Below are 23,717 nucleotides of genomic sequence, written 5' to 3'. Positions count from 1 at the left end.
GCTCCGCCTCGCCCCGGCCCCCGCGCCCCTGACGCCGCTCCCGCCCCCCGAGAGTCCCCGGGAGGGGCCGGACCCGTCCGTCGCCCCCGAAGCCGCCCGGGGAGCCGGTGGCTGGCCCGCGCGGGTTGATCGATCGCTTTTTGGGGGAACTGACGTTTTTTTCGGGTCGGTGGCGGCGCTGCTGCACACCGGGGACACGGAGGCCGCCCTCGCCCCGCCGCCCCCCACCCGCGCCCCCCACGCCCCGGCCCCGGGAGATGTGCCGGGCGGGGGGCCCGGGTCCGCGGAGCCGCAGGAGAGACGCGCACGGCCGACCCCGACAGGTGAGCGGGCGCGCGGGGCGCACCTGGGCCAGGTGTGCGGGCCCAGGACCGGGCAGTCGCGTCGCGTCGCGTCGTGTCCTGTCATGTCGCGCGGTGTGGAGTCGGGGCCGCGGGACCCCAAGCCCCCACCCACCCACCTTGGGGCCCCCCACGGAGCTGCGGGGTCGGCGGGGGAGGGGCGCGGGGTGCCGCGCGTGGCTGCGTGAACCCGCGCGCGCGCCGGCCTTTGTGGGGAAGCGAGCGGCGGAGCCTGCGTGTCCCGGTGCGGGCGCGCGCGGGTGTGGGTGCGGGGCGCGCCCCCCCTCCCCACCCGCTGTTTGTGTAGGTGTCTGGGCGTGAGCGGCTGCGGGGGCGCGCGGCGCGCGGGGACGGAGCCCGGAGGAGCCCTCGGGCCCGGGGTTCGGCTCGTGGGGCGGGGAGGAGCGGAGGGGAGAAGAGCGATGAGATGGGGAGGGTTTGTCTGGGCGCCCGACGGGGTGCGGGGCGCGGGGGCCGCGGCGGGCGGGAGCGGGCGCATGCCCGCAGCATCCCTGTCTCCCTCTCCCTCTCTCTCTGTCTCTCTCTCTGGTACCCCGGGATGCTCAGCTTGGCTAGGTCTGGCTGTGAGGCCCAGCGCCCACTCCCTCCCCCAGGGTTTTTGGGTGGGGAGGGGGCTCCGGGACTTAGGGCGCGGGGCACGGGTGCCGCAGCCCCAAAAGGCCCCTCCGGGCCTGGCCCCAGCGACCCCGGGCGCCCCGGCCCACCACCCCGCGTCTGCCAGCCTGGCTGGGTCGGCGCCCAAGCCCCCTCGGGCCTGGCCTGGCCGGGGTGTCCTCTAGCTGGGCCTGGGCGCGGAGCTGCCCCCTGCCTGGGCCAGTGGCACCCGCTCGACCCCCTTCACCCCTGCGCGCCGAGGGACCCTCTGCCGCCGCCACCGCCGTCCCTGCCTCCGGGCTGGGAACATGTGGGGGCCCCGGGGAGCGGGGGAGGGGGCCAAGATGGCCGCCAAGATGGCCTCCCGGGCCCCCCGTTTCTCTGTCCCCTCACCCCTTAGTCCCTCCCCTGCCATCCAGACTCAGGCAGGTGTGGAGGCGCGTGATGCTGGGGGTCGCGCTCCCCCAGTGATGCTCTGCCCTGCGCACCCCTCCCCGGAACCCCTTGTGGCCCGGTGGGTCACAACAGACTCCTTGGCATTCCCCCCAGATACGGGGTCCCATCCCTTCACCCCGGCCCAAGTGCAGAACCCCAGGGCCTCCACTCGCTCGCCAGACCCAGCACCCCCAGGCTGGTCATTGGCGGGGTCCCCTGACTGTCCATCTGCCCCCCACAGCTCCCCTAGACAGGAACGTTGGGCCCCCAAGAGCAGAGCCTGGCGGAGAAGGGGCGCCTGCGACACCCCCCCCAGCGATAATGTGGAATTTATTACTTAAAAGCAGGGGGAAAGGGGGCCCTGGGCCCAACCCTCATTATCATATCGAGGAAATTAGTCCATCGCCCCAACCAGCAATTTTCCTGCCAAGGGCGCCCGGCACAGACTTGCCCATTAATTACAGAGCCGAGAAAACAGCGGGAAATCGGGAAAGCGAGAGAATTGGGTCCCGGCTGGGAGTCGGGGACCCCCGCATAAGTGGGGACCCCCCTGCACCCACGGCGCGCACCACCAGAGCAGCCCCTGTCCAGGCCTTCAGGGCTTCTTAGTAACCGCTTCAGATCCCCCCCTGGGCCATCCTCCCGCCTGCCTCTCCACAGGGCATTGGGGGGCCCCGCAGGAGGCACCCCCATAAGGATCTGAATCTGCTCTTAGCCCCCGAGGGGGCCCTGGAGTGGGGGGGCCTGTGGGGAGGAGATGGAAGCTGGTTTCTATTTGCAGCCTGCCCTGGGGAGCCCCTTCTCCTGTAGGGCCCCCCCAGGACCCTGCGTGCCCGTAGGAGAGGGACCCCGAGCCTCCTGGGACTCTGGGCTTCTGCGTACCGCCTTGGCACCCTCTGGCTGGCATCAGAGGGGCTCCCTGAAGGGCTCAGAGGGTCCTGCCTCACCCTCCGGGATCCCAAAGAGGGTCAGAGAAATAGGATCCTGCCCCATAACCAACCGCAGGTCTTGGGGCGCTCCTGGCCCGGGCCCCATCTGACCCCCTCAAACCCCAAGGACAGGGCGGCGGTGCGGGTTCCAGAATCCCCGACATTTCCCATTTTCCCAGAGGGTCTTCCTAGATGGATCTCCCCCAGAATGGAACCCTCAGTGAGGTGCTAGAGGGTGCCCACCAGGCCTTAGCCCGCCCTGGGAAAGAGTTCAGTGGGGTGTCCGAGGGGTGCGCTGACCCTCCAGCTGTCTCTGGGGACGCCCCTCCTTGGGCCTGTCCTACGTGCGATTTGGGGGTGAGTGAGTGGCGGAGGAGCTGTGGCCTTGGGGTCCCCGGTGCGTGCGTCTGTCCGTCCATCCATGCGTCTGTGCGTTCTTGCCTGCGTGCACGGGAGCGAACTCTGCCACCTCTTGGGATGTGCGCGGTGCGTCTGGCCCTCCACAGTCGGCTTCTGAGCCTCCTCCATACACCCCCCCCCCCCCACCCCGGCGCTGCTGCAGACCCACCGGGGTTAACTGAGTCCTCGATGCCGTGCAGAGACCCGCGTCTCCCCAGCACAAGGTGGTCCAGGCACGTGGAACCCCAGGCTCAACCCTTCTGCTCTCCCTTGTGCCCTCGCACCTCCACCCTGCCCTGGTCCACCCCAGGGCCTTTGCATGCCCGCCTCCCCCTCTTGGTGACTCCCCCCAGCCCGCTGTCAGGCTTTGTGGGGGCCACACCACCTCACTTCTGGTCCCCTATCCTGGACATCTGTTGCTCCCCGTAATTTCCTGATAGCTCATGTCTCCGGAGCCTCCCTATCTGGACTCTGTTAGACCTGTCAGGCTCTTCGTCAAGTGCTCGTGTTTTTGTTTTTGGGCCACAACTAGCGGTGCTCAGGGCTGACTCCTAGCTCTGTGCTCAGGGATCATTCATGGCAGTGCTCGGGGGGACCTTATGGGATGCTGGGGATCGAACCCGGGTCTGCCGCATGCAAGGCAAATGCCCTCTCCACCGTGCTCTCGCTCTGGTCCCCAAATGCTCGCTGTTGAGGGCCAATCCTGGGTCCCTCCCTGGACAAGCTCGATCTTCCTTGCCCTACATAACCTCCTTTTCCCACTGACCCCTTTGGGGAGGTGATAATGAGCTACACCTGTACTGGAGCATTGGGCATGAGGGGACAGAGCCTGGGGTACCCTGCAAGGTGCCCCACATGTCAATAGAGTCTAGAGGCAGTGATGGGCACCCCTGTCCGCCTTCATCACAAACGTGGAAGCCTGAACTGCTCCCACTTCTGTTGCGGGTGGAGACCCTCTTTCTTGTGCCATCAGCTGGAACTCTGGGAGACTGACCCAGCCGAGCGCCCCAGCCCCCAAGTCTCCCCCCAGCACCCAGATTTAGGGAAAGGAGAAAGCTCTGATGACTAGATGCCAAGGCTCAAAATAGCCTAGGGACCCGAGTGACAGCACAGCGGGGGAGGCTATTTGTCTGGGGAGCGGCTGGTTGGGCTGACCCAGGTTTGATCCTTGGCATCCCATAGGGCCCCCAGAGCACCACCAAGAGCAGAGCCAACAGTCAGCCCTGAGCGCAATGAAAGCGATGTGACCCAACAGCAGCGACAATAACAAAAACTAAATGAAAACGAAATAGCAAAACCAGAGCTCAGCGGGGAAGGCATTTGCTTTGCATGCTGCAGACTGGGTTCGATCCCCAGCATCCTAGAAGGTCCCCCAGGTACTGCCATGAATGATCCCTGAGCACAGAGCCAGGAGGACCCCCTGAGCACTGTAGCCCAAACCCCCAAAATAATAATAAATGAATAAAAATAACTTCATTCCTCCCTGAGGCAGGAATGGGTAGGGGCTGCCCCGGGGCACTGGGGTGCATTTTCCAGGGAATAGCCTGGTGTCCTCACACCTTGCAGAGCGGACACGAACCATGTTGGTTCCTCCCACTGGCAGGCATGGGCCACGACCCTAAGAGTCAAAGGTTAGAGGTTGGCCTGAGAGCCTCACTGGATACCTGCAGGCCTGGTGTGCTCTAGGCTCCAAGTATGATCCTGGCAACTGTGCCCTGCAGCTTCCCCACTGAACACTGACCACCAGGCCAGGCCAGGACATTCAACCACCAGACCCCGTTGGCTGAGAATTGCCAGGAACAGCCCCCTAGAAAGGATAGAATCTTGGGCAAGAGTCAGCACAGCTGAGAGGCCTTTTGCCATTCACATAGCCAACCCAGGTTTGATTCCTAGCTTCCAGAGCAATGAGCCAGGAGTCAGCCCTGAGCACTCTGTTGTGGCCACTAAAACCACAGAGGACTCTGGCTGTATCCTTCTCCTCAGATGATGGTGCAGAGGAGAATGTAGAGGGCAAACTTGGGGGGCAACAGTCAGGATTTGAACCCGGAACATAAGGAATCTGAGCCCAGAGCCTCTTCTCTCTGCTTCAGAGCATGTTATATCTCCCCTTAGTCTCTGCAACATCCCAGCTCCATTGTGTCTGGAGTTGGACTGGACCCACCGGTTCTCCCCAGTATGGGGGGGGGGCAGAGAAGCTTTCAAACCAAGCAGTCTGCCTGGAGGAGGCCACTCTCCCCCAAAATGACCTCCCAAGCTTGCGGGAGGGAGGAGCACTGGGGGGAGGTTGGGCTTTGTTTGTTCCTTGGGTTGTGAGGGGTCAAGGCCAGAATGTTCCAGTGGGCTGTGGGGATGGGAAGGGAGACGCTGGGCTTGTGGCCAGGTCTGGGTCAGAGAGAAGGGTGGGGTAAGAAGATGGGGTGACCTGAAGGAGGGTCTGTTTTAGGGCTGTTGATCCATGTCTGCTTTTCTGTTTGTTTTGATTTGTGGCCATACCTGACGGTGATCAGGGGTTACTCCTGGCTCTGGCCTCAGGGATCACTCCTAGCAGGCTTGATGGATCCTATGGGATGCCAGAGATCCAACCCAGGTCGGCCAAATGCCCTCCCTGCTGTGCTCCCCATTTGGGTTTATTTTGGGGCTTGGAGCCATCATGGCTTTGCTGGGATTTGGGGCCTGGCATCCAGCTGCCCTTTGTCCTGTCCCTGTCCCCACTCCCAGATTTATCCCAGTGCACCCCAGACTTTGCTCTCCTTGTGGCTGCTCCTCTTAGGGGAGGCCTCTTGTCATGGGGTTGGAGCCCATGCGGTGGTGAGAGGGGCTCCGAGAAGGTAGGGCGACCGGCTGGCACCCAATAGGGACCCATGAGGCCATGGGGGGTCATAGATAATCCTAGGCCAGGAGTGTGGAGACAAGGAGGGGCTTAATGGCCAACAGGATGGGGTTTAAGCTCCTCGGAGCCCCATGTCAGTAAAGACACTCCGAGATGTGGGGGCCCTCCCATACGGGGGCGGCTAGTGCCTTTGAAAACTGGGGCCAAGGGGCCGGGCGGTGGCGCTGGAGGTAAGGTGCCTGCCTTGCCTGCGCTAGCCTAGGACGGACCGCGGTTCGATCCCCCAGCGTCCCATATGGTCCCCCAAGAAGCCAGGAGCAACTTCTGAGCGCATAGCCAGGAGTAACCCCTGAGCGTCACAGGGTGTGGCCCAAAAACCAAAAAAAAAAAAAAAAAAAGAAAACTGGGGCCAGGAGCCAGAGTGATAGCACAATGGTAAGGCATTTGCTTTGCATGCTGCCAATACAGGACAGACCCTGTTCGAATCCCAGAATCTCATGTGGTCCCCCCAGCCTGCTAGGAGTGACTTCTGAGCACAGAGCCAGGAGTAACCCGAGTGCCGCCGGGTGTGATTCCCCCCACCAAATAAAAGAAAACTGGGCCGGGTGGTGGCGCTAGAGGTAAGGTGCCTGCCTTGCCTGCGCCAGCCTTGGACGGACGGCTGGTTCGATCCCCCGGCATCCCATATGGTCCCCCAAGCCAGGAGCAACTTCTAAGCGCATAGCCAGGAGTAAACCGTGGTTACCGGGTGTGGCTCAAAAAAAAAAAAAAAAACAAATAAAAGAAACCTGGGGCCAGAGCTATAGCACACTGGGTAGGGCTTTTGTCTTTCATTTGACTGACCTGGGTTTGATCTCCGGCATCCCATAGGGCCCCCTGAGCCTGCCAGGAGTGATCCCTGAGCCCAGAGCCAGGAGTAACCCCTGAGTACCGCCTGTGTGGCCTCCCCCCAAAACACATACATACAAATGAAAAAAAAACTGGGCTCAGCAAGGAGTGTCATGGGCCAGGGTGCTGGCTGGGGGGCTGTGACCCCATGACTCGACAGCAGGACAGTAGGAGTTCTGAGCCCTGTGGAGACCCCAGATGTGGGGACCACAGGTGCCATGTCTGGCTGCTCGGGGCCAGGTGTCCATGGTGGTGCTTGTTTGCTCATCCTGCACAGGTTTTCTTTTTTTTTCTTTTTGGTTTTTGGGTCATACCCGGCAGCACTCAGGGGCTACTCCTGGCTCCATGCTCAGAAAATGCCCCTGGCAGGCACAAGGGACTATATGGGATGCTGGGGTTCGAACCACCGACCTTCTGCATGAAAGACAAACGCCTTACTTCCATGCTATCTCTCTGGCCCTCTGCACTGGTTTTCAGGCACAGGTTGGGGGTAGGAAAGCCAGGGGGGCACAAGTCCCAGGTTCCCCTGAGTCTTCTGAATGTTCAGAATGCTTGCTTTGGGCCAGGGCCTACCTTGACAGCTTGGGGGAGACACTGCAATTTCACTATCTTTTTGGGGGGGCCACCCCCTGCGGTATTTCGGGGTTACTCCTAACGGTGCTTGGGGTACCCTCTGGGATATCCAGGGTCAAGCCCGGGTCAGCCGCGTCCAAGGCAAACACTCTCCCCTCTATTATTGAATGGCACCAATTTCACCTTTTTTTTTTTTTTTTGGTTTTTGGGCCACACCCGGTAACGCTCAGGGGTTACTTCTGGCTATGTGCTCAGAAGTTGCTCCTGGCTCGGGGGACCATATGGGACACCGGGGGATCGAACTGCCGTCTGTCCAAGGCTGGCGCAGGCAAGGCAGGCACCTTACCTTTAGCGCCACCGCCCGGCCCGATTTCACCTTTTTTTTTCTTTTTCTGGTTTGATCTTTTGTTTGTTTATTTGGGGGGACACACCCGGCAAAGCTCAGGAGTTGCTCCTGGCTATGCATTTAGAAATCGCTTGCTTGGGAAACCATTTGGACCCGTCCTAGGTCAGTGCGTGCAGGCTAACACCTACCGCTTATGCTACCGCTCTGGTTTGGTTTTTGGGTCACAGCAGGAGATGCTCATGATGAGTCCTGGCTCTGTGCTCACGGGATGGAATTGGAGTGCACCACATGGAAAGCAAGTGCCTCCACCCTGTGCTGACCCTTAGTCTCTCTGGTTCGAAACTCTGGGGCCCCAGCCCCAACCCCTGCCCTGCTGTGTGTGGGTCCTGGAACTCAGGGACTCGAAGCAGTGGGTTTGCAGTCACTGAGCACTTTTAGTGAGTCCGAGGAGGTCTGTCACCTTCTGTTTGTCCCTCTCAGCTTGAGAGAGGCCCCACCGCAGATCCAGTCTGAGATTCTTTCCTGCTCTCCCTCCATCATGCCACGATGTCTGCCTGGAGGAGGAGGAGAACTCGTGTTTCTGGGCTGCCTTGGACATTGGGCCCTGGGCAGGAGGACGCAGTCTGTACAGACAGACTCTGGAGGAGGTTCTGCATGCAAGGGTGGAGCGTGGGGCACCCAGGGCTCCCCGCCGGCCCCCTGCAGCCGCCCACCCACTCCAAGGGTTTCCATGACAACCGCGCTCAGGGCAGGTGCCAGGCGCCCGCTCTGCGCAGCCGGTTCCCCGCCTGTCACCCTCCCTGCCCCGCCGGGGGCACCCAAGGACACCCTAGGGTCCCCCCTCCTCGAGCCTCTCACTGCTGCTTCAGCACCAGCGCATAGACAAGTGGGGAACAACCCTGAAATCTGGGGTCCCGCCTCCCATCTTTTTGGGCGGGAACAGGGCAAGCCCCGTTTCTGGGGGTTCCCTGAATCCTGAAGCCGGAGGGTCTGGGACAATTCCCTCCTGGCTCCCCAGATACTCGGGGGACACTCCCATAATTCTTGGGGAGCTTACAGGAGATCTGCCTGGCGGAAGTGGATACAGGGGTGACCCCTGTATGACCCCATGCCTAGTGCCCAAGTGGGTCCTGATCTCCAACCCTATGTATGCTTTTGGGGTGTTAGCACTGGAAACCTCACCCCAACAGCTTTTGCAGCAGGAGTTTGGGACTAGAGTTTGGGATCAGTGCAAAAGGGTTGTTTTCTGCAGGGGGAATCCCCCCTTTTGACTCCTTCTCAATCACCTGGGGCGACAGTCACAACTGGTGCTCAGGACTGGCCCCTAGCGACAATAGAGAGCACAAGAGGGAGGTCGTTTGCCTTGCACAGGGCTGACCCAGGTTGAATCCCCGGCATCCCATAGGGTGCCCCAAGCCTGCCAGGAATGATTCCTGAGCACAGAGCCAGGAGCACCCCGAACCCCCTGAGGGCCACCAAGTGTGGTCCAAAAACAAAAACAACCACCATCACAACAAATTATGAAGTGACCCAGTGGTGCAGGTGAAGAGACCGGTCACCTTCATGAGGTTCCTTCTTTCTCCAAACCCTGTGCTTTGATTTTTGGGGCATCCCCAGCACTGCTGGAGCCCCCATGGCCACACCCAGTGATACTGGGGCTCAGTGTTTGCCGAGCATGTGCCTGAGCCTTTGAGCCAAAGGTCCCTGGCACTGCTTGAGTTCCAGGTGGGGTCCAACCCCCAACCCCCAATAAGACCCAGCTAGTGTCATCGTGTAAGACAGGGCCTTGGGGAAAGGACCAATTGTGGGTTTGCTTCCAGAAGGCTGGTCAGGTCATGGGGAGTCTCAAAGAGCCTGCATGTGGGGACTCTGGGTTCAGAACCGGCATCATATGGGCCCCCATAAAAAAATTAATATGATGCCAGAGTGATAGCACAGTGGGAATGGCATTGGCCTTGCACACAGCTAATCCAGGTTCAATTCCCAGCATTCCATAGGGTCCCCCGAGCACTGCCAGGAGTAATTTCTAAGCACAGAGCTAGGAGTAACCCCTGAGCACTGCCAAATGTGGCCCCAAAATAAAAAATAATAAATAAATATGAAGCTGGAGTGCTAACATGGTGGGGAGGATGCTGCCTTGTATACACTGACCTGGGTTCGATTCCTGGCACTTCAGAAGCTCCCCTCCTAAGCACTGCCTGGACTGATTCCTGAGCACAGAGTCAGGGGTGAGCCCCGAGCACAGCCAGGGGTGTCCCCCAGACCAACAAAATGAAAAGCTCTAAATAAGGGCTGGAAAGATAACACAGGGGATGGACACTTGCCTTGCATGCTGCTGACCCGAGTTTGCTCCTCGTAATTCCATTCAGTCCCCTGAGCAGCACTTGGAGTGATTGATCCCTAAGTGCAGAGCCAGGGGTCACCCCTGAGCACAGCTGGATGTGACCCAAAACCCAAACATTTACTTTAAAAAAATCAAAATAAATGAACATGGGGCCAGAGACAAGATAGTACAATGGGAAGGGCATCTGCCTTGCTCCCAGATGACTCGGGTTCCATCCTCTGTACCTCCTGGGGTCCCTTGAGCCCTGCCGGGCATAACCCACCTTTTTTTTTTTTTTTTTTTTTTTGGTTTTTGGGCCACACCCGGTGAGGCTCAGGGGTTACTCCTGGCTATGAGCTCAGAAGTCGCTCCTGGCTTGGGGGACCATATGGGACACCGGGGGATTGAACTGCGGTCCGTCCAAGGCTAGCGCAGGCAAGGCAGGCACCTTACCTCTAGCGCCACCGCCCGGCCCCAACCCACCCCTTTTAATAAAAAGAAAAAAGAGGGGCAGGAATGATAGTACAGTGGTAGGGCGTTTGTCTTGCATACAGCTGACCCAGAATGGACCCGAGTTTGATCCCAGGCATCCCATATGGTCCCCCAAGCCTGCCAGGAGTGATTTCTGAGTGCAGAGTCAGGAGTAACCCCTGAGTGCCTCCGGGTTTGACACCCCCCCCCATAAATAAAAAGAAGAAAGAAACCCACTTTCGCTGGTCTTCCATGCACGATCTGTGTATTTTTGGGGGAGGCCTGTCCCGACAGTGCTCAGGTATCACTCCTGACTGCATGCTCAGCATCCAGGGACTCTACGGGGTGCCAGGGATCAAACCCAGGTTGGCCACCTGCATAGCAGTGAGACGCCCTTCCCGCTGCCCTATCGCTCTGGCTCCGACTATCTGCGTTTCTGGAATGTTCCGGGCCAGGCTTGCTCACCTGGGATCAAGCAGAGAGAGAGATCTTAGTGGTGACCAGGACAGGGGCGGGCAGCGGGCAGGTAGGTTATCCAGGCTGCGTGTTTGCAGGGCTGGGCTGAGGGGGTCAGAGCGGAGCTTGGCAGGGCCCTGGGGGCCTGCACCCCCACACCCGCCAGCCTGTCTGTCTCCAGCGAACCCCGCGGGTCCCCTGGAGGGGAAAGAGGGTTCCAGTGGTCCCTGGGCCCCGCGTGGCGCCAGCCAGCTAGATTCTAATTAACTTGCCAGAGTGCGCAGGCAGGAAGTGGGGGGCTGTGGGGCAGGGAGGGGCGGGAGGACCCAGATTCCGGGTGCCTGGGTCTCCCACTTGGGGTACCAGCGTCAGCCACCTCGGCTGGGCACACTCATGGTGCCCGGGTGGCAGAGGCGACTGGGAGAGCCAACACCCCAAGTCGTGGAGGGCGGTGGTGCTTTTAGGGGGTACAAATGTTGGAGGGTGGGGGCCCCCTCGGGGCACCCCTCACAGTCCCCCTGTCCTCCCCCAGGCTGGTGGGCCAGGCCGCGGCGCCCTCCTGGTGATGAGGCGAGCAGCCCCCCGCATCCGCCTCTGAGAGCCCCCCCGGCAGCCACCATGGCCCGCCTGGCAGCTGCCACTTGGAGCCTGTGTGTCACGGCCGTGCTGGTCACCTCGGCCACCCAAGGTAGGAGCCGGGAGGGGGGACGAGGGGCGAGATCTGGAGCCCCCTGGGGTCGGGACCTCCTTTCCTGGGGAGTGTCTCTCTCTGTGAATGTCTCTATCTCTGTCTCTATCTCCGGCAGCGGCAAAGTCTTAATTTAAGCATCCGCTGACGTTTATTTAAAAACAGTTGATCAGGGCCAGACCGAGAGCGCAGCGGGGAGGGTCTTTGCCTTGCACGCAGCTGACCCAGGTTCGATCCCCGGCATCCCATAGGGCCCCCTGGACACTGCCAGGAATGATACCTAAGCACAGAGCCAGGAGTAACCCCTGAGCACATCCAAGTGTGGCCCCAAAACAATAAAAAAAAAAAAAGAAACTAGCTAATCACCCTGAGCCCCGGGACCTCGCCTGCCTGACTCAGTGACCCCTGGCAGAAGAGCTGCTTTAACCCATTTTGTTAATCTCGGGGGACCCTGCACCCCCATTCTGCCAAAGTTCCTCCCAGAAAGCCGCTTTGGTAGCAGCCCCTGAACCCCCCCCCAACAAGGGAGACAGTCCGGCAAATGCAGCACCCACCTTTTCTGCCCTGGTGGGGTCCCAGCTGGGCCAGGGAGGGGGGCCGCCTTCACCCCCCAGACACATCTCAGCAGCCCCCGTCCCTCTCCCGCCTCGCTGCCGGCCCGCCAGGACTAAAATTAGCCCTGGAAGCAGATGGTGCTGGAAGAACACATGTCAAGCTCTCCCCCAAGTGGGACTCGGCTCACCCCAAAAAACCCCAAGGGGCCTCCTTGGTGTCCTCCTTGTGGGCCGCCCTCCCCCCAGTACCCAGCTGGCACGGGAGGGACTGGCTGGGTGGCAGCTGGCAGGCCAGGACAGTCACCCAGTCCATGTGACAGCCCCCCCCCCGGGTACCCCCTGACCAGAGCTCCCCCCCCCAGGCCATACATTTGGGTGTCTCCAGCCCAGCTGGGTGCCCCACTGACTGCCAGGAGTTAGCTGCTCATCCTCTAGGGAAGGGGAGGGCCGCCAGGGTGCTGTGGGGAGGCAGGTACCTGGGAGGCTGTTTTTTTTTTTTTTTTTTGAGGGAATACAAGGAGGTTGGACCACATCTGGAGGTGCTCCAGGGACCCTGTGTGAGTTCAGGATAGAACTGGATCAGCTGTAAGGCCAGTGCCTTTACCCCAGCTTGGTTCTCTCTAGCCCCTGAGCTGGGCGTGGGTGTTTTTCGGTTTGGTTTGTTTTGGTTTGGGAGGCGCTCCTGGCAGTGTGATTAGATGCCAGGGATTGAATCTGGGCTTGCTGTGAGCAAAGCAAGGGTCCTCCCTGCTGTCCCATCATTCTGGACTCTGAACCCCACTGGTCCACCCAGGGAGGAGGTTCAGCATGGAGCGTCCTGGATTCCATCCCTCGGCCCTCCTGGGAAGTGCAGAAACAGGGCCAGGGATCGAGAGGGTCCAGGAGGGTCGGCTGGAGCACAGGCTATGTGTGGAATGTCGGGGTTCATCCCTCTTGATAATATGAGGCCCCAAACCTCAAAAAAAAAAAAAAAAAAAAGAAACAGGCTGGAGTGATAGTGGAGTGAAAGACAGTGAGGGAGGGCAGTTGCCTTGCACCTGGCCAACCCGGGTTCGATCCCTGGCATCTCCTGTGGGTCCTGAGCACAAAGCCAGGAGTATGCCCTGAGTGCCGCTGAGTATGGCCCCCAAACAAAAACAGAATGAAGAAACAGGAGAAATTGTTCGCACCAATCCTGCCGCTGCATTGGCAGCTAGAGCCCGTCTGTTCGGTGCAGCGTGGAAGTGCATCTCCTGGGTTTGTTCTGCCCTTAGCACAGTGACTCCCAAGTTCAGCCTCACCCCGTTGGGCCCTTGCTATGTTCAGCTTTCCCTTCCAGAATATTCTAGAACATTCCAGAATATTTCAAAAGATAGCATGTGGCCTCTGCCTCAGGACTAGAGGTCACAAACTCATGGTTGTGATGATGGGTGATGGGGCCTGGGGAAGTCCAAATCCTATGGGACCACAGGTCATGGTCACACGACCTGGCCCGCCCCAGGCCCCTGCTGGAGGCCATCATGTCTTCCCCGGGCCCTGCAAAGCTGCAGACTCTCAGACTAACTAGTGCCCTGAATCTGAAAGCTCAGCGACACCCCCAGTTTATCGCAGCCACCAGATCCAGAATGAAATCTTACACCCAGATCTCGGGCCCCTCATGGTTTTCTGAGCACTGTTGGGAGTGGCCCCCAAGTACAAAGGCCGGAGTAGCCTCTAAATCACCTCAAACCTTCCCCAAGTGAGGCCGGAGCCATAGCACTGCGGGGAGGGCGGTTGCCTTGCACACGGCCCACCCAGGTTAGATCATTAGCATCCCATAGGGGCCCTAATATCCCCGGGAGGGATTCCTGAGCGCAGAGCTAGGAGTCAGTCCTGTGCACTGCCAGGGTCCCCTCCCTCCAAAAAAGAACCTCGCTCCCTAAGAAATCCCTCTGGATGTTCCAGCCTAGGCCACAGCTCATTCGCCTTGTTTTGCACTCTGATGACTGTGTGTTTTATCCCAGAATGCATAAAAAGGGGGGAAATGCCCTCTAGTCAAGGTGCTGTGGTGGTGTGTCAGGGCTGTGGCTTCATTATACAAAGCTCCCTCCAGCCTTGGCTCCCCAGATTAGCTCAGAGGGTCCCCAACATTCTTGTAGATCTGCCTTATTAGGGAGAACACTTCACCTCCCTTAGAAATTTGTTCCTGGGCCCGGAGAGATAGCACAGCGGTGTTTGCCTTGCAAGCAGCCTATCCAGGACCAAAGGTGGTTGGTTTGAATCCCGGTGTCCCATATGGTCCCCTGTGCCTGCCAGGAGCTATTTCTGAGCAGATAGCCAGGAGTAACCCCTGAGCACCGCCGGGTGTGGCCCAAAAACCAAAAAAAAAAAAAAAAAAAAAAAAAGAAATTTGTTCCTTAGAAGCAGCAGAGATGGAATTACAGGGGCTCAGGCATCATTGGCCATCACCACCTCCAGCTGCAGCTCTGCACTCCTTACACTCCCAGTTGCCCCAGAGTTGCTTCTGCTCCCCCACTTGACTCCCTGCCCCCCACTCCGGTAACCCTGTGGCCTGTACTTGCCTTTTGGGAAATACTGAACTAGGAAAAACAGAAGGTGGAATCAGGCAGGACACTCCAGAGTCCCACACGTGACCTCCCTGTGCATGATTCCCGACCCCAGTAAGTGCTGGTTCTGTCCACTGTGAGTGTGGACCCGCCTTTAAGTCACTGGCCTCACCTCCTGAGTATTGACCCGCCCACTCTGACTGGCTCTGCCCACTGGATGATTCCCCGCCCCCGGGGACTGGCTCCATCTACTGAGTGTGGCCCTAATTTTAAGTCACTGGCCCCACCTCCTGAGTGTGGCCCTGCCCACTCTTGAGAGCTGTCCCTCCCTTCTGCACTGGCCCCACCTCTTGGCCTCTGCCCCCGCCTACCCCAAGTGATGTCCCCCATGAATACTGGCTCCACGTCCTTGGTGTGGCCCTCCCACTTTGAGAGTGGCCCCTCCTTCTGTCTCCCACCCCCTGAACACTGGCCCACTTGCTTCTGGGTGCTGCCCTGGCCACGACCCCCGGCTGCTGGCTCCGCCCCTGAGCTTTGGCCCTTCCCTGCAGCGGGCCTGAGCCGGGCCGGGCTCCCTTTCGGGCTGATGCGCCGGGAGCTGGCATGCGAGGGGTACCCCATCGAGCTGCGGTGCCCGGGCAGCGACGTCATCATGGTGGAGAACGCCAACTACGGACGCACGGATGACAAGATCTGTGACGCGGACCCCTTCCAGATGGAGAACGTGCAGTGCTACCTTCCCGACGCCTTCAAGATCATGTCCCAGAGGTGCGAGGGGCAGGGTGGAGTGGTGTGGACGGGCAAAGCAGCCCTGGGCTGGGTCTCAGCATCGGCAGCACCTCCTGGCGGGTGGTGCCCGTCCCTCTCCTCCCCATTACGCCCAGGGTATTCACTCCCCACGTCCCGCTCTGCAGGTGCAACAACCGCACCCAGTGCGTGGTGGTCGCCGGCTCGGACGCCTTTCCCGATCCCTGTCCCGGGACCTACAAGTACCTGGAGGTGCAGTACGACTGTGTCCCCTACAGTGAGTCCGCTTGTTCCTCGGGTGCGCGGGCCCTTCCCTCCCCACCGAGCGCAGAGGAGGAGACACCTTGAGCTGCGTAGGCGCCCAGGCACCAGGTCCCCACACACGCAGGGACGCACGCCCAAAGATACTCAACCTCTGCACACCGGTACCCACACAAACAGGTACTCACACTCCCAACGCAGGTCCCCTTGCATGGAGGTACCCAGGCTCAGGTCTTCACACTTGAAGGTACCCACCTGTGCAGGTACTCATGATCGTCCTCAAAACAGGTACTCATGGCAGGTACCACCCAGGCACGTATGCAACCCACGAATGCAACACTGGCGTCCAAGTAAGCGTGCACATGTAGACACACACCAACATAGGTTCTCATGCATGCAGGTACAGCAGGTATTCAGTCAGACATGCACTCATAGGGTTGGAGTTGGGCTCAGGCACGTGCTCCAGCCCTCTTCTCTCCTACCAAGCACACACCTTCCCCGAGCCATCAAAGCCCTCCTCTACAGTGCACCTCTTCCAGACCCGACCCCTCTACTCAGCCCTGCCTCCATGGCACTGACGCCCCCTCTGCCCTGACCTCACTGCCCTTGCCAATATCTCCTCTCCTCTCCTCTCCTCTCCTCTCCTCCCTCTTGCACTCCACTCTCTTCCTCCCAGCCAGCTGATCTGTAGAGTCATAGAGACAGGTCCCCTCCCAGGCCTGGTGGCAGGTCTGGTGAAGAGGAAGACGGCTCCCATGCATTCCTTCCTTTTGGGTGCTTTGCCCTTGCTTGGGCCGCACTTCCTGTCTGCAGAGGAAGTGCCGCCATATTGAACCATGGCCCCAGTAAGACTGAAGATTGTGACCTGCGGAGGCAGGGTCCACTCCAAGGGAGCAGACAAAGACAGGGTTTCTCCTCCTCAGCACCCCACTCATCACCTCCTTCCTGGACCCACTCTTGCCTCCCTCCTCCCCATCATTCATCCGTTCCCTCCCCCTGTCCACTCCCAGCTTCCTGTAGCTAACATGGAGGCCAAGACCTCTTGGAAGTGGGTGGGGAGCAAGGCCACAGGGTGTCTGACTTGGTGGGAGAAAGGGGTGGGGGCAGCAGGGGGCCCGTGACTCGCCCACCTCTCCCCTCCCACCCAGCCTTCCCGACCCCACACCCACAACCTTTGATTCCTCCTCTCAGGTGCTCCCACAGCCACCCGGAGACAGCCGTATTCATGGTTCCTGTAACCTTCTTTCCACTCACCCCATTTCCTTTCAGCTGCCGCCCATGGATTCTTGAAGCTGCCCCCACAGCACTGGGACACTGGGCTGGGGCAGTGGGGAAGGAGGGTAGAAGAGGAGGTTCAGTTCAGTGGGGAGAGGGATGGGGGGCTCCAGGAGCCTCCCCCTGGCCAGGAATGTGAACAGTAACCAGCCCAGAGCCTGATTCAGGAGGTGCTCAGTCCTGGGGATATCCCCAAGCCCGCTAAGCCTACGTCTGCCCCCACCAAGCGCCATTATGATCTCTCTCAGCCTCAGTTTCCCCGTCACACTGGGATACTCACAGGTTACTGAGACACTGCCATGAAGGTGGTGGTGGGTAATCTAGAAATTGGAGGCCTGGTGTGTCCCCTGCTACATCCCAGGGTTGCATCCTAAGGACCCATCGTTTAAACCACAGCCCCACCTCACCTCTGTCAGTGTTGCTGGAGTGAGGGCACCTGACTCCCCCAAAAATAAGTGGGAAAAAGACAACAGGGGCTTAAAGACATCTCAGACAGAGGCCAAGTCAGTTGTGACCAGCCTAAGGCCATAGGGCTTAGGGAACAGCCCCCAGCCGAGGGGTTCAGGGAGCCTGAACCCAGCACTGACAGGCAGGAAAGAGTGTGTCCAGGGCCAGAGCAAAAATGCAGTGGGGAGAGCTTTTCCCTTGCATGTGGCTGACCCGGGTTCAATCCTCAGCATCCTGTAGTATCCCCCAAGCTGAGCGTGCCTGGAGTAATTTTTGAGCATAGAGATAGGAGCAACCCCTGAGCGCTGCCACGTATGGCCTAAAAATACAAAACAAAAATAACCAATGTGATTCCAGGCACCCCCAGCAGTCCCCCAAGGATCTCTGAGCACCTCCTGAGTGCTGGGCCTGGGATGAGGCCCCCAGATGCTGGAGGATCCCCTGCTGATCCGCCAGGGGAGAGGGTTGCAGGGCCGGAAGCTGGGGTGACCCAGCACTGGTTTGGTTGGGGAGAGGGCTCGGGGGAGACCCCCTGCACCCCGCAGGCCCCACTAATGCTGGATTTGTCTTGCAGCCAGGCAGTCTAACCGCACCCCTTCCTCCCCCAGGTGCCAACACCCAGAACTCGGTCCTGCTCAAGGTCAGGGTCAAAGGTCACAGGTCACACAGGGTGCCCACCTGCCATGCTCCCGGGCCCTGGGGTGCTGGGCTGATTCTGCACTTCCAGTCTGCCCTGGGGGGAGCAAGGGAGGGTGTCCGTGCCCCCCACCTGCTGTCCCATCTGTGCGTACCCCCATCCCGGCCTCTGCCCTGGTCTCCCCCAAGCCTGTTCCCATGCCCACTATGAGGCCCACGGCAGGCCTGTCTGTCATGTGCTCCCCCCATCCCTCACCCTTGTCTGCAGCTTCTGGGTCTGGCGGGGAGTCCCACTGGGTGCAGTCCGGGGGTGAAGCGGAATTTGCTCTCTGAGCCCCTCAGTGCCTGCCTCCCAGCTGGCGGAATCCCCCCAACCCCAGGTGCCACCCTCAGCACTGAGGGTGCCCCCCTGTCCATAGGTTTCCTCACCCGCCTGTTCTCCCCCGTACCCCCCCGTAGCCCCACCTTCTGTTTCTCTGGGTCTCTGTCTCCCTGCAACCCCCCTTTCAGACGAAGGCATTTGGGGGTGGTGGGACTGCGTTTCGGGTTTGGGGAGCCAGGAGGAAGGAAGGAAAGGCAAAAAATTGAAAAAGGGGGCGTGTTGCCAGAAAGGAAACGAAAGCGATTTAATCTCTTTTTTTTTGTTTTTTGTTTTTTTTTTTCTTTTTTTCTTGCACTTTTTTTTGTTCAATTTGTTTTTCTCTCTCTCTCTTCCGACGCTTAAAGTAGAAGTGGAGCAGAAAGGTAAAAAGGCTGTTCCCAACGCTGATCCCTAACCGCACTTCGTTCCGCTGGGGCGCCCCAAGACGCCCTGGATCCCTCTGGGCGGGCAGGACCTCCCCTTACCCCTTTCAGCCTCTCTCCTCCCGGTGACCCCCGGCTCCCCACTTCCTGTCACTCTGTCTATCTCTCTCTCTCCCCTTCTCCCCACCTTCTATCCCTTTCCTCTTTTTCCTCCGTCTCCCCATCCCTCTCTTCTTGTCCCCCTTATCCCTCCCTCCCTGACCCTTTTCGGGGTCCCCTCTGCCTTCTCACCCTCCTTTTGCCTCCCTCAGGACAGCGTAAAAGCATCAGGGGGCGGCCGGGAGGTAGGGGTGGCCCCCTGGCTCCCAACGGGGAGGGGGTGAAGGAGACCTAGGGTGGGACGAGCTCTCTTTCTCTCTCTCTCTCTCTCTCTCTCTCTCCTCCTCCTTCTCTCTCTCTCTCCTTCTTCCCCACACCCCAACTTTTGTAACTGAGTGTCTGCTGGGAGGCGGGGGCACCTGGGTTTTCATTTTGGGGAGCAGATTGCCCGCCTCTGGGGTTCCTCCTGGCTTGGCGATTCCAAGGCCCAGAGCTGTTTGGAGCACGGAGCAACCGGCCCCGCCCCTCCCCGCACCCCCCACGCACCCCTTAACAGTCGAACCAGCTGGGCCCCGCCCCGAGGGAGGGGCGGGGCTGGGTTGTGGGCGGGGCTTCCGGGCGGGGCGGGGCCTGGTGGCGGGCGGGGCCGGGCGCGCGCGGGGCGGGGCCGGGGCCACTTGCAAAGCTGCAGTCAAGGTTTCTTCCGGGCTGTCTGGTCCGAGCACCGGGAGAGGGGCGCGGGGAGGTCGAGGCTGGTTGGGGGGCTCCCTTCCCGGAGCACCGTAATTTCCCGCCTGCCAGGCCCCGCAACGGGGCCGTGGCCTGTTTTGGATGCTGGAGCAGCCGCAACAGTTTTTTGGGGGGCTGCTGGAAAGAGAGTCTCTCTCTCTCTCTCTCTCCCCTCTGCAAGTTTGCACGGAGATGCACATCCTCAAGGCTTCTGCCTGGAAATTACGGTGGTCCGCGGGGCGCCTCCAGGCTGGGAGGTGGGGGGTCCCTCCCAGCTGCTCCCCTCCTCTGCCCCTCGCCCACGTCGGAGGGGCCTCTCCCGCACCCTGTCTCCCCCCTCTCCCACCCGGCTCCACTCTTCTTGCAGGCCAGCTGGTGTCGGACTCCGCAGCTTCATCTTTTCTCTGCAGGGGGGGTGGGGGTGCAGGAGAGAGAGAAGAGGAGGTGTCGGGGAGCTTGGTGCTAGAGGGGGGCAGGGGGGGCGGGCTGGCTTCAGTCCAGGCCCAGGCTGACTCTTCCTCTTCTCCCCCTGGCCCCCTGGGGTCACCTCTAACCTACACTGCTTCCTCCTGCACGCCCCTCCGCCCAGGTCAGGCTTAGAGCTGTCCCCCTTCCTTCCACCCCCAGAGACGCGTCTGGGGCCCCTTTTTGGATAATGGGGTGCAGTCTTGGATTCTGGGGACGCTTGGCTCCCCACCCACCCGGAGTCAGGATCTGCCCTCCAGTTCCCCCTGGGGAAACCAGACCTGTCCAGAGGGAGGTCTGTGTGCCCCGTATCCCTATATAAGATCTGCTAAGGAAGAAGGCCTGGGGTGAGGGGCTGGCCCCTGTTCTCACATCCCAGCTCTCCCAGGGGTTCTGCTTCATTGCTAGACTGGGCAGGAGCTAAGATTCATGCAATCCATTCCCGGGGTGGGGGGATCCCTCAGCGTCCTGGAAGGAGGGGGAGTGAGGCCCTGAGTCCAGACCGCCCCTCCCCACCCTCGGGGGCAGCAGGCGGCCTTGGGACGCGAGGGGGCTCTTGGGGGCTCAGGCCAGCTCGGCCAACGAGATGCAGTCCAGGTTTTCCTCCTTTTCAGGGAATGGGGGGGTGGGGCGGGGCCCCCCACCTTTCTGACATCAGCGCTGCCTTGGTCTCCTCCCGAGCCGGGGATGGTCGCAGGTAAATCGGGGTCGGGGCAGGGGAGGTGGCGGGCGGGGGCGCCTGGCTTGGGGCGGGCAGGGGCGTCATCCTAACACCTGGTTCCCTCCCTTGCCCCCACTCTTGAGCTGGACCTGGGACAGGTCCCCCGCGGGAGCCGGGGGACGCCCCCCACCCACCCCGGCCTCGGAGTGAACTCTCCTGCTCACCCCCTTTCTCCTCTGCCAGGCGGCGCCTTAACCCTTTCTCCCCAGGTGACCTCCAGCGCGCCTCCCCTTCGGATGCCGGACCCGCGAGACCCTCACCCCTACCCCGGTCTCTCTCCCCCTCCGCACAGCTCTCCTCCCCTCGCCCACTCCAGGGAGCTTCCCCGCCAAAGCCCATCAGTGTCAGCTGCTGAACCGGCTCCCCAGAGACCCTGCCGGCTGGGGGCGGGCTGGGGAGGTGGGGTGGGGTGTTGGGGGGAGCTGGGCACCCCTCCCCTGGTCTGCCCCCTCCCCAGAACACGCTTCCTCCTGCTCGGCTAACCGATTGGGTGGGGGGGCACCCGGGCAGCGAGCCTCCCTTGACCTTGGCATCTTCGCAGGAGGAAGAAAGTGGCGTTTTAAATGTCTAAAGTAGCTAGCCAGGACTTTTGTCCCGCTGTGATTGGTGGAGTGCGGCCCCGCCCACCAGGCTCCTCCAATAGCGGGCGGAGACGCGGACGCAGCCCGCCCCGCGCCTGCATTGAGCACAGAGGGCCACTAGGGGGAGCGCGCGACCGCGTCCGCCTCCCATCCTCCAGGAGGGCCCAGTCTGGCCCATAGGGGACCAAAAAATAAATAACCAAAATACAGATATTTTATAAAAGTAAAAGAAAACCCGGATCTCCAGCCTGTGGGGTCTCCAGCAGCCAGGGGAGGAAAGCCAGGGTCCCCCCCAAACCATCCCCTCACCCCTCCACTAACCCTGCTCTTCACGGCCTCCAGGATTGATTCATTCCCACCACCACCACCACCACCACCAGGGAGAGGGGGCAGCTGGGCGGGGCGGGGGTCCCAGCCCGCAAACCCCCTTCCACATCACCAGCCTTACCAAGGAACCATGACTGCAGCGGCAGGAGGGGGTACGGCCTGGCTGGAACCCCGGACTGCGTGACCGACTTGCCTCTCTCTCCCCCTTCCCTCCTGTCCCCTGCCCTCCCCTCCCTGCACCCCACAACCACCCCCCGACCTCCGTCCATCGCCCCTTTCCTCCCCGCCCTCCCCGCTCCCCTCCGCCTCCGTCCAGTCTTCGTGTGCCCGGGGACCCTGCAGAAGGTGCTGGAGCCCACGTCCACGCACGAGTCGGAGCACCAGTCGGGCGCGTGGTGCAAAGACCCGCTGCAGGCCGGCGACCGCATCTACGTGATGCCCTGGGTGCCCTACCGCACCGACACGCTCACCGAGTACGCGTCGTGGGAGGACTACGTGGCCGCGCGCCACACCACCACGTACCGGCTGCCCAAACCGCGTGTGGACGGCACGGGCTTCGTGGTCTACGACGGCGCCGTGTTCTACAACAAGGAGCGCACCCGCAACATCGTCAAGTACGACCTGCGCACCCGCATCAAGAGCGGGGAGACGGTCATCAACACGGCCAACTACCACGACACGTCGCCCTACCGCTGGGGCGGCAAGACGGACATCGACCTGGCCGTGGACGAGAACGGGCTGTGGGTGCTCTACGCCACCGAGGGCAACAACGGGCGGCTGGTGGTGAGCCAGCTGAACCCCTACACGCTGCGCTTCGAGGGCACCTGGGAGACGGGCTACGACAAGCGCTCGGCCTCCAACGCCTTCATGGTGTGCGGGGTCCTCTACGTGTTGCGCAGCGTCTACGTGGATGACGACAGCGAGGCGGCCGGCAACCGCGTGGACTACGCCTTCAACACCAACGCCAACCGCGAGGAGCCCGTGGGCCTGGCCTTCCCCAACCCCTACCAGTTCGTGTCCTCCGTCGACTACAACCCCCGCGACAACCAGCTCTACGTGTGGAACAACTACTTCGTGGTGCGCTACGGCCTGGAGTTCGGGCCGCCCGACCCCAGCGCCGGTGAGCGCCCCCAAAGCCAGCGCCTTCCCCACTCGCGTTGCTCCTGGCAGGCTCTTGGGGGAACCCTGCGGGGTGCCCGGGATCGAACCCCGGCCGGCCACGTGCAAGGCAAACACCCTCTGAGCTATTGATCAGGCCCCAACCTCCAGATTTCTTGGGGAGCAAGAGGGGTGGGGCACTGTGGAGCTCCAGAAGGGTTTTAGAAGGCAAAAGCCCTCTCTCTATACTATTGTATGGGCCCCCATTTTAATTTCATGTATTTATTTGAGTCTGTCTCATTTTTGCCCCATACAGCTACCAGCCCTTCTCTTCACCCAATGGGGCGGACATGGCAGTTGGGTTCTCCCTGAGCCATGCATTTCTGATATTCAGGTCACTTTGCCTGATGCTTGGGATTGAACTCAGGGTCAGGCTTGCTCTGGACCTTTATCTCCCCAGACCCTCTGGGGTGTTTGGAACCACCCTCAGGTTCTGCCCGTTCTCTACCAGAGCATGTGCGGTCACCAAAACTGGTGGGCACGCATTATCTGTAAAGTCGGTATTCTGCAGTGGGGGCCCAATATTACTCCTTTTAACCCAATCAGGAATCTCAAAGGAAAATAGGAATAGAGAGATTGAGTCACTTCTTACTTGCATAGTGTTTTTACAGTAGGGATCCAGGGGATCTGGGCTGGGCAGGGAGACTTTACCCCAGGGTTGACCCTCACTCGGGGCCCCTTCCTGTCTTCCTTCGCAGGCCCGGCCACGTCCCCACCGCTCAGCACGACCACCACGGCCCGACCCACGCCCCTCACCAGCACCGCCTCGCCGGCAGCCACCACCCCGCTCCGCCGGGCGCCGCTCACCACGCATCCGGTGGGCGCCATCAACCAGCTGGGACCTGAGCTGCCACCGGCCACCGCCCCGGTGCCCAGTACGCGGCGGCCCCCCGCCCCCAACCTCCACGTGTCCCCCGAGCTCTTCTGCGAACCGCGAGAGGTGCGGCGGGTGCAGTGGCCTGCCACTCAGCAGGGCATGTTGGTGGAGCGGCCCTGTCCCAAGGGCACACGAGGTAAGTTGGGGTTCATGCAGGAGGAGGGCGGCCCTGCTGGTGGGATCTAGGAAGGGCCATGCCCAAGTGTGCAAGGTCAGTGTAAGTGGGGTGGGTGGCTCGTCTCTAAAGGCACTAACTCTGGGTGAAGCCTGCAGGGGG

At 60.8% G+C, this 23,717-nt stretch overlaps 1 protein-coding gene across 6 annotated transcripts in view; it reads left to right on the top strand.

The window, feature by feature from the left end:
* The first annotated feature begins 225 nt into the window (after nucleotides 1-225).
* The window catches only part of ADGRL1 (adhesion G protein-coupled receptor L1), a 32,789-nt gene continuing 9,297 nt past the window's right edge, over nucleotides 226-23,717 (top strand). For 3 of the 6 annotated variants that reach the window (XM_049788508.1, XM_049788506.1, XM_049788505.1), the window contains exons 1-7: nucleotides 226-323; nucleotides 11,139-11,294; nucleotides 14,925-15,141; nucleotides 15,288-15,397; nucleotides 18,469-18,483; nucleotides 21,722-22,525; nucleotides 23,262-23,576. In XM_049788508.1, coding sequence (XP_049644465.1) covers nucleotides 11,225-11,294; nucleotides 14,925-15,141; nucleotides 15,288-15,397; nucleotides 18,469-18,483; nucleotides 21,722-22,525; nucleotides 23,262-23,576 — 1,531 coding nt within the window. In that variant the 5' untranslated portion in view covers nucleotides 226-323; nucleotides 11,139-11,224. Of the gene's footprint in view, nucleotides 324-11,138; nucleotides 11,295-14,924; nucleotides 15,142-15,287; nucleotides 15,398-18,468; nucleotides 18,484-20,400; nucleotides 20,474-21,721; nucleotides 22,526-23,261; nucleotides 23,577-23,717 lie in introns of those variants that run through there. The other 3 variants (XM_049788509.1, XM_049788507.1, XM_049788510.1) reach the window with 2 other exon arrangements.

This window comes from Suncus etruscus, chromosome 15 (genome assembly GCF_024139225.1).
Source record: "Suncus etruscus isolate mSunEtr1 chromosome 15, mSunEtr1.pri.cur, whole genome shotgun sequence".
Taxonomy (NCBI): domain Eukaryota; kingdom Metazoa; phylum Chordata; class Mammalia; order Eulipotyphla; family Soricidae; genus Suncus; species Suncus etruscus.
This window is presented reverse-complemented; position numbering and strand designations above follow the sequence as displayed.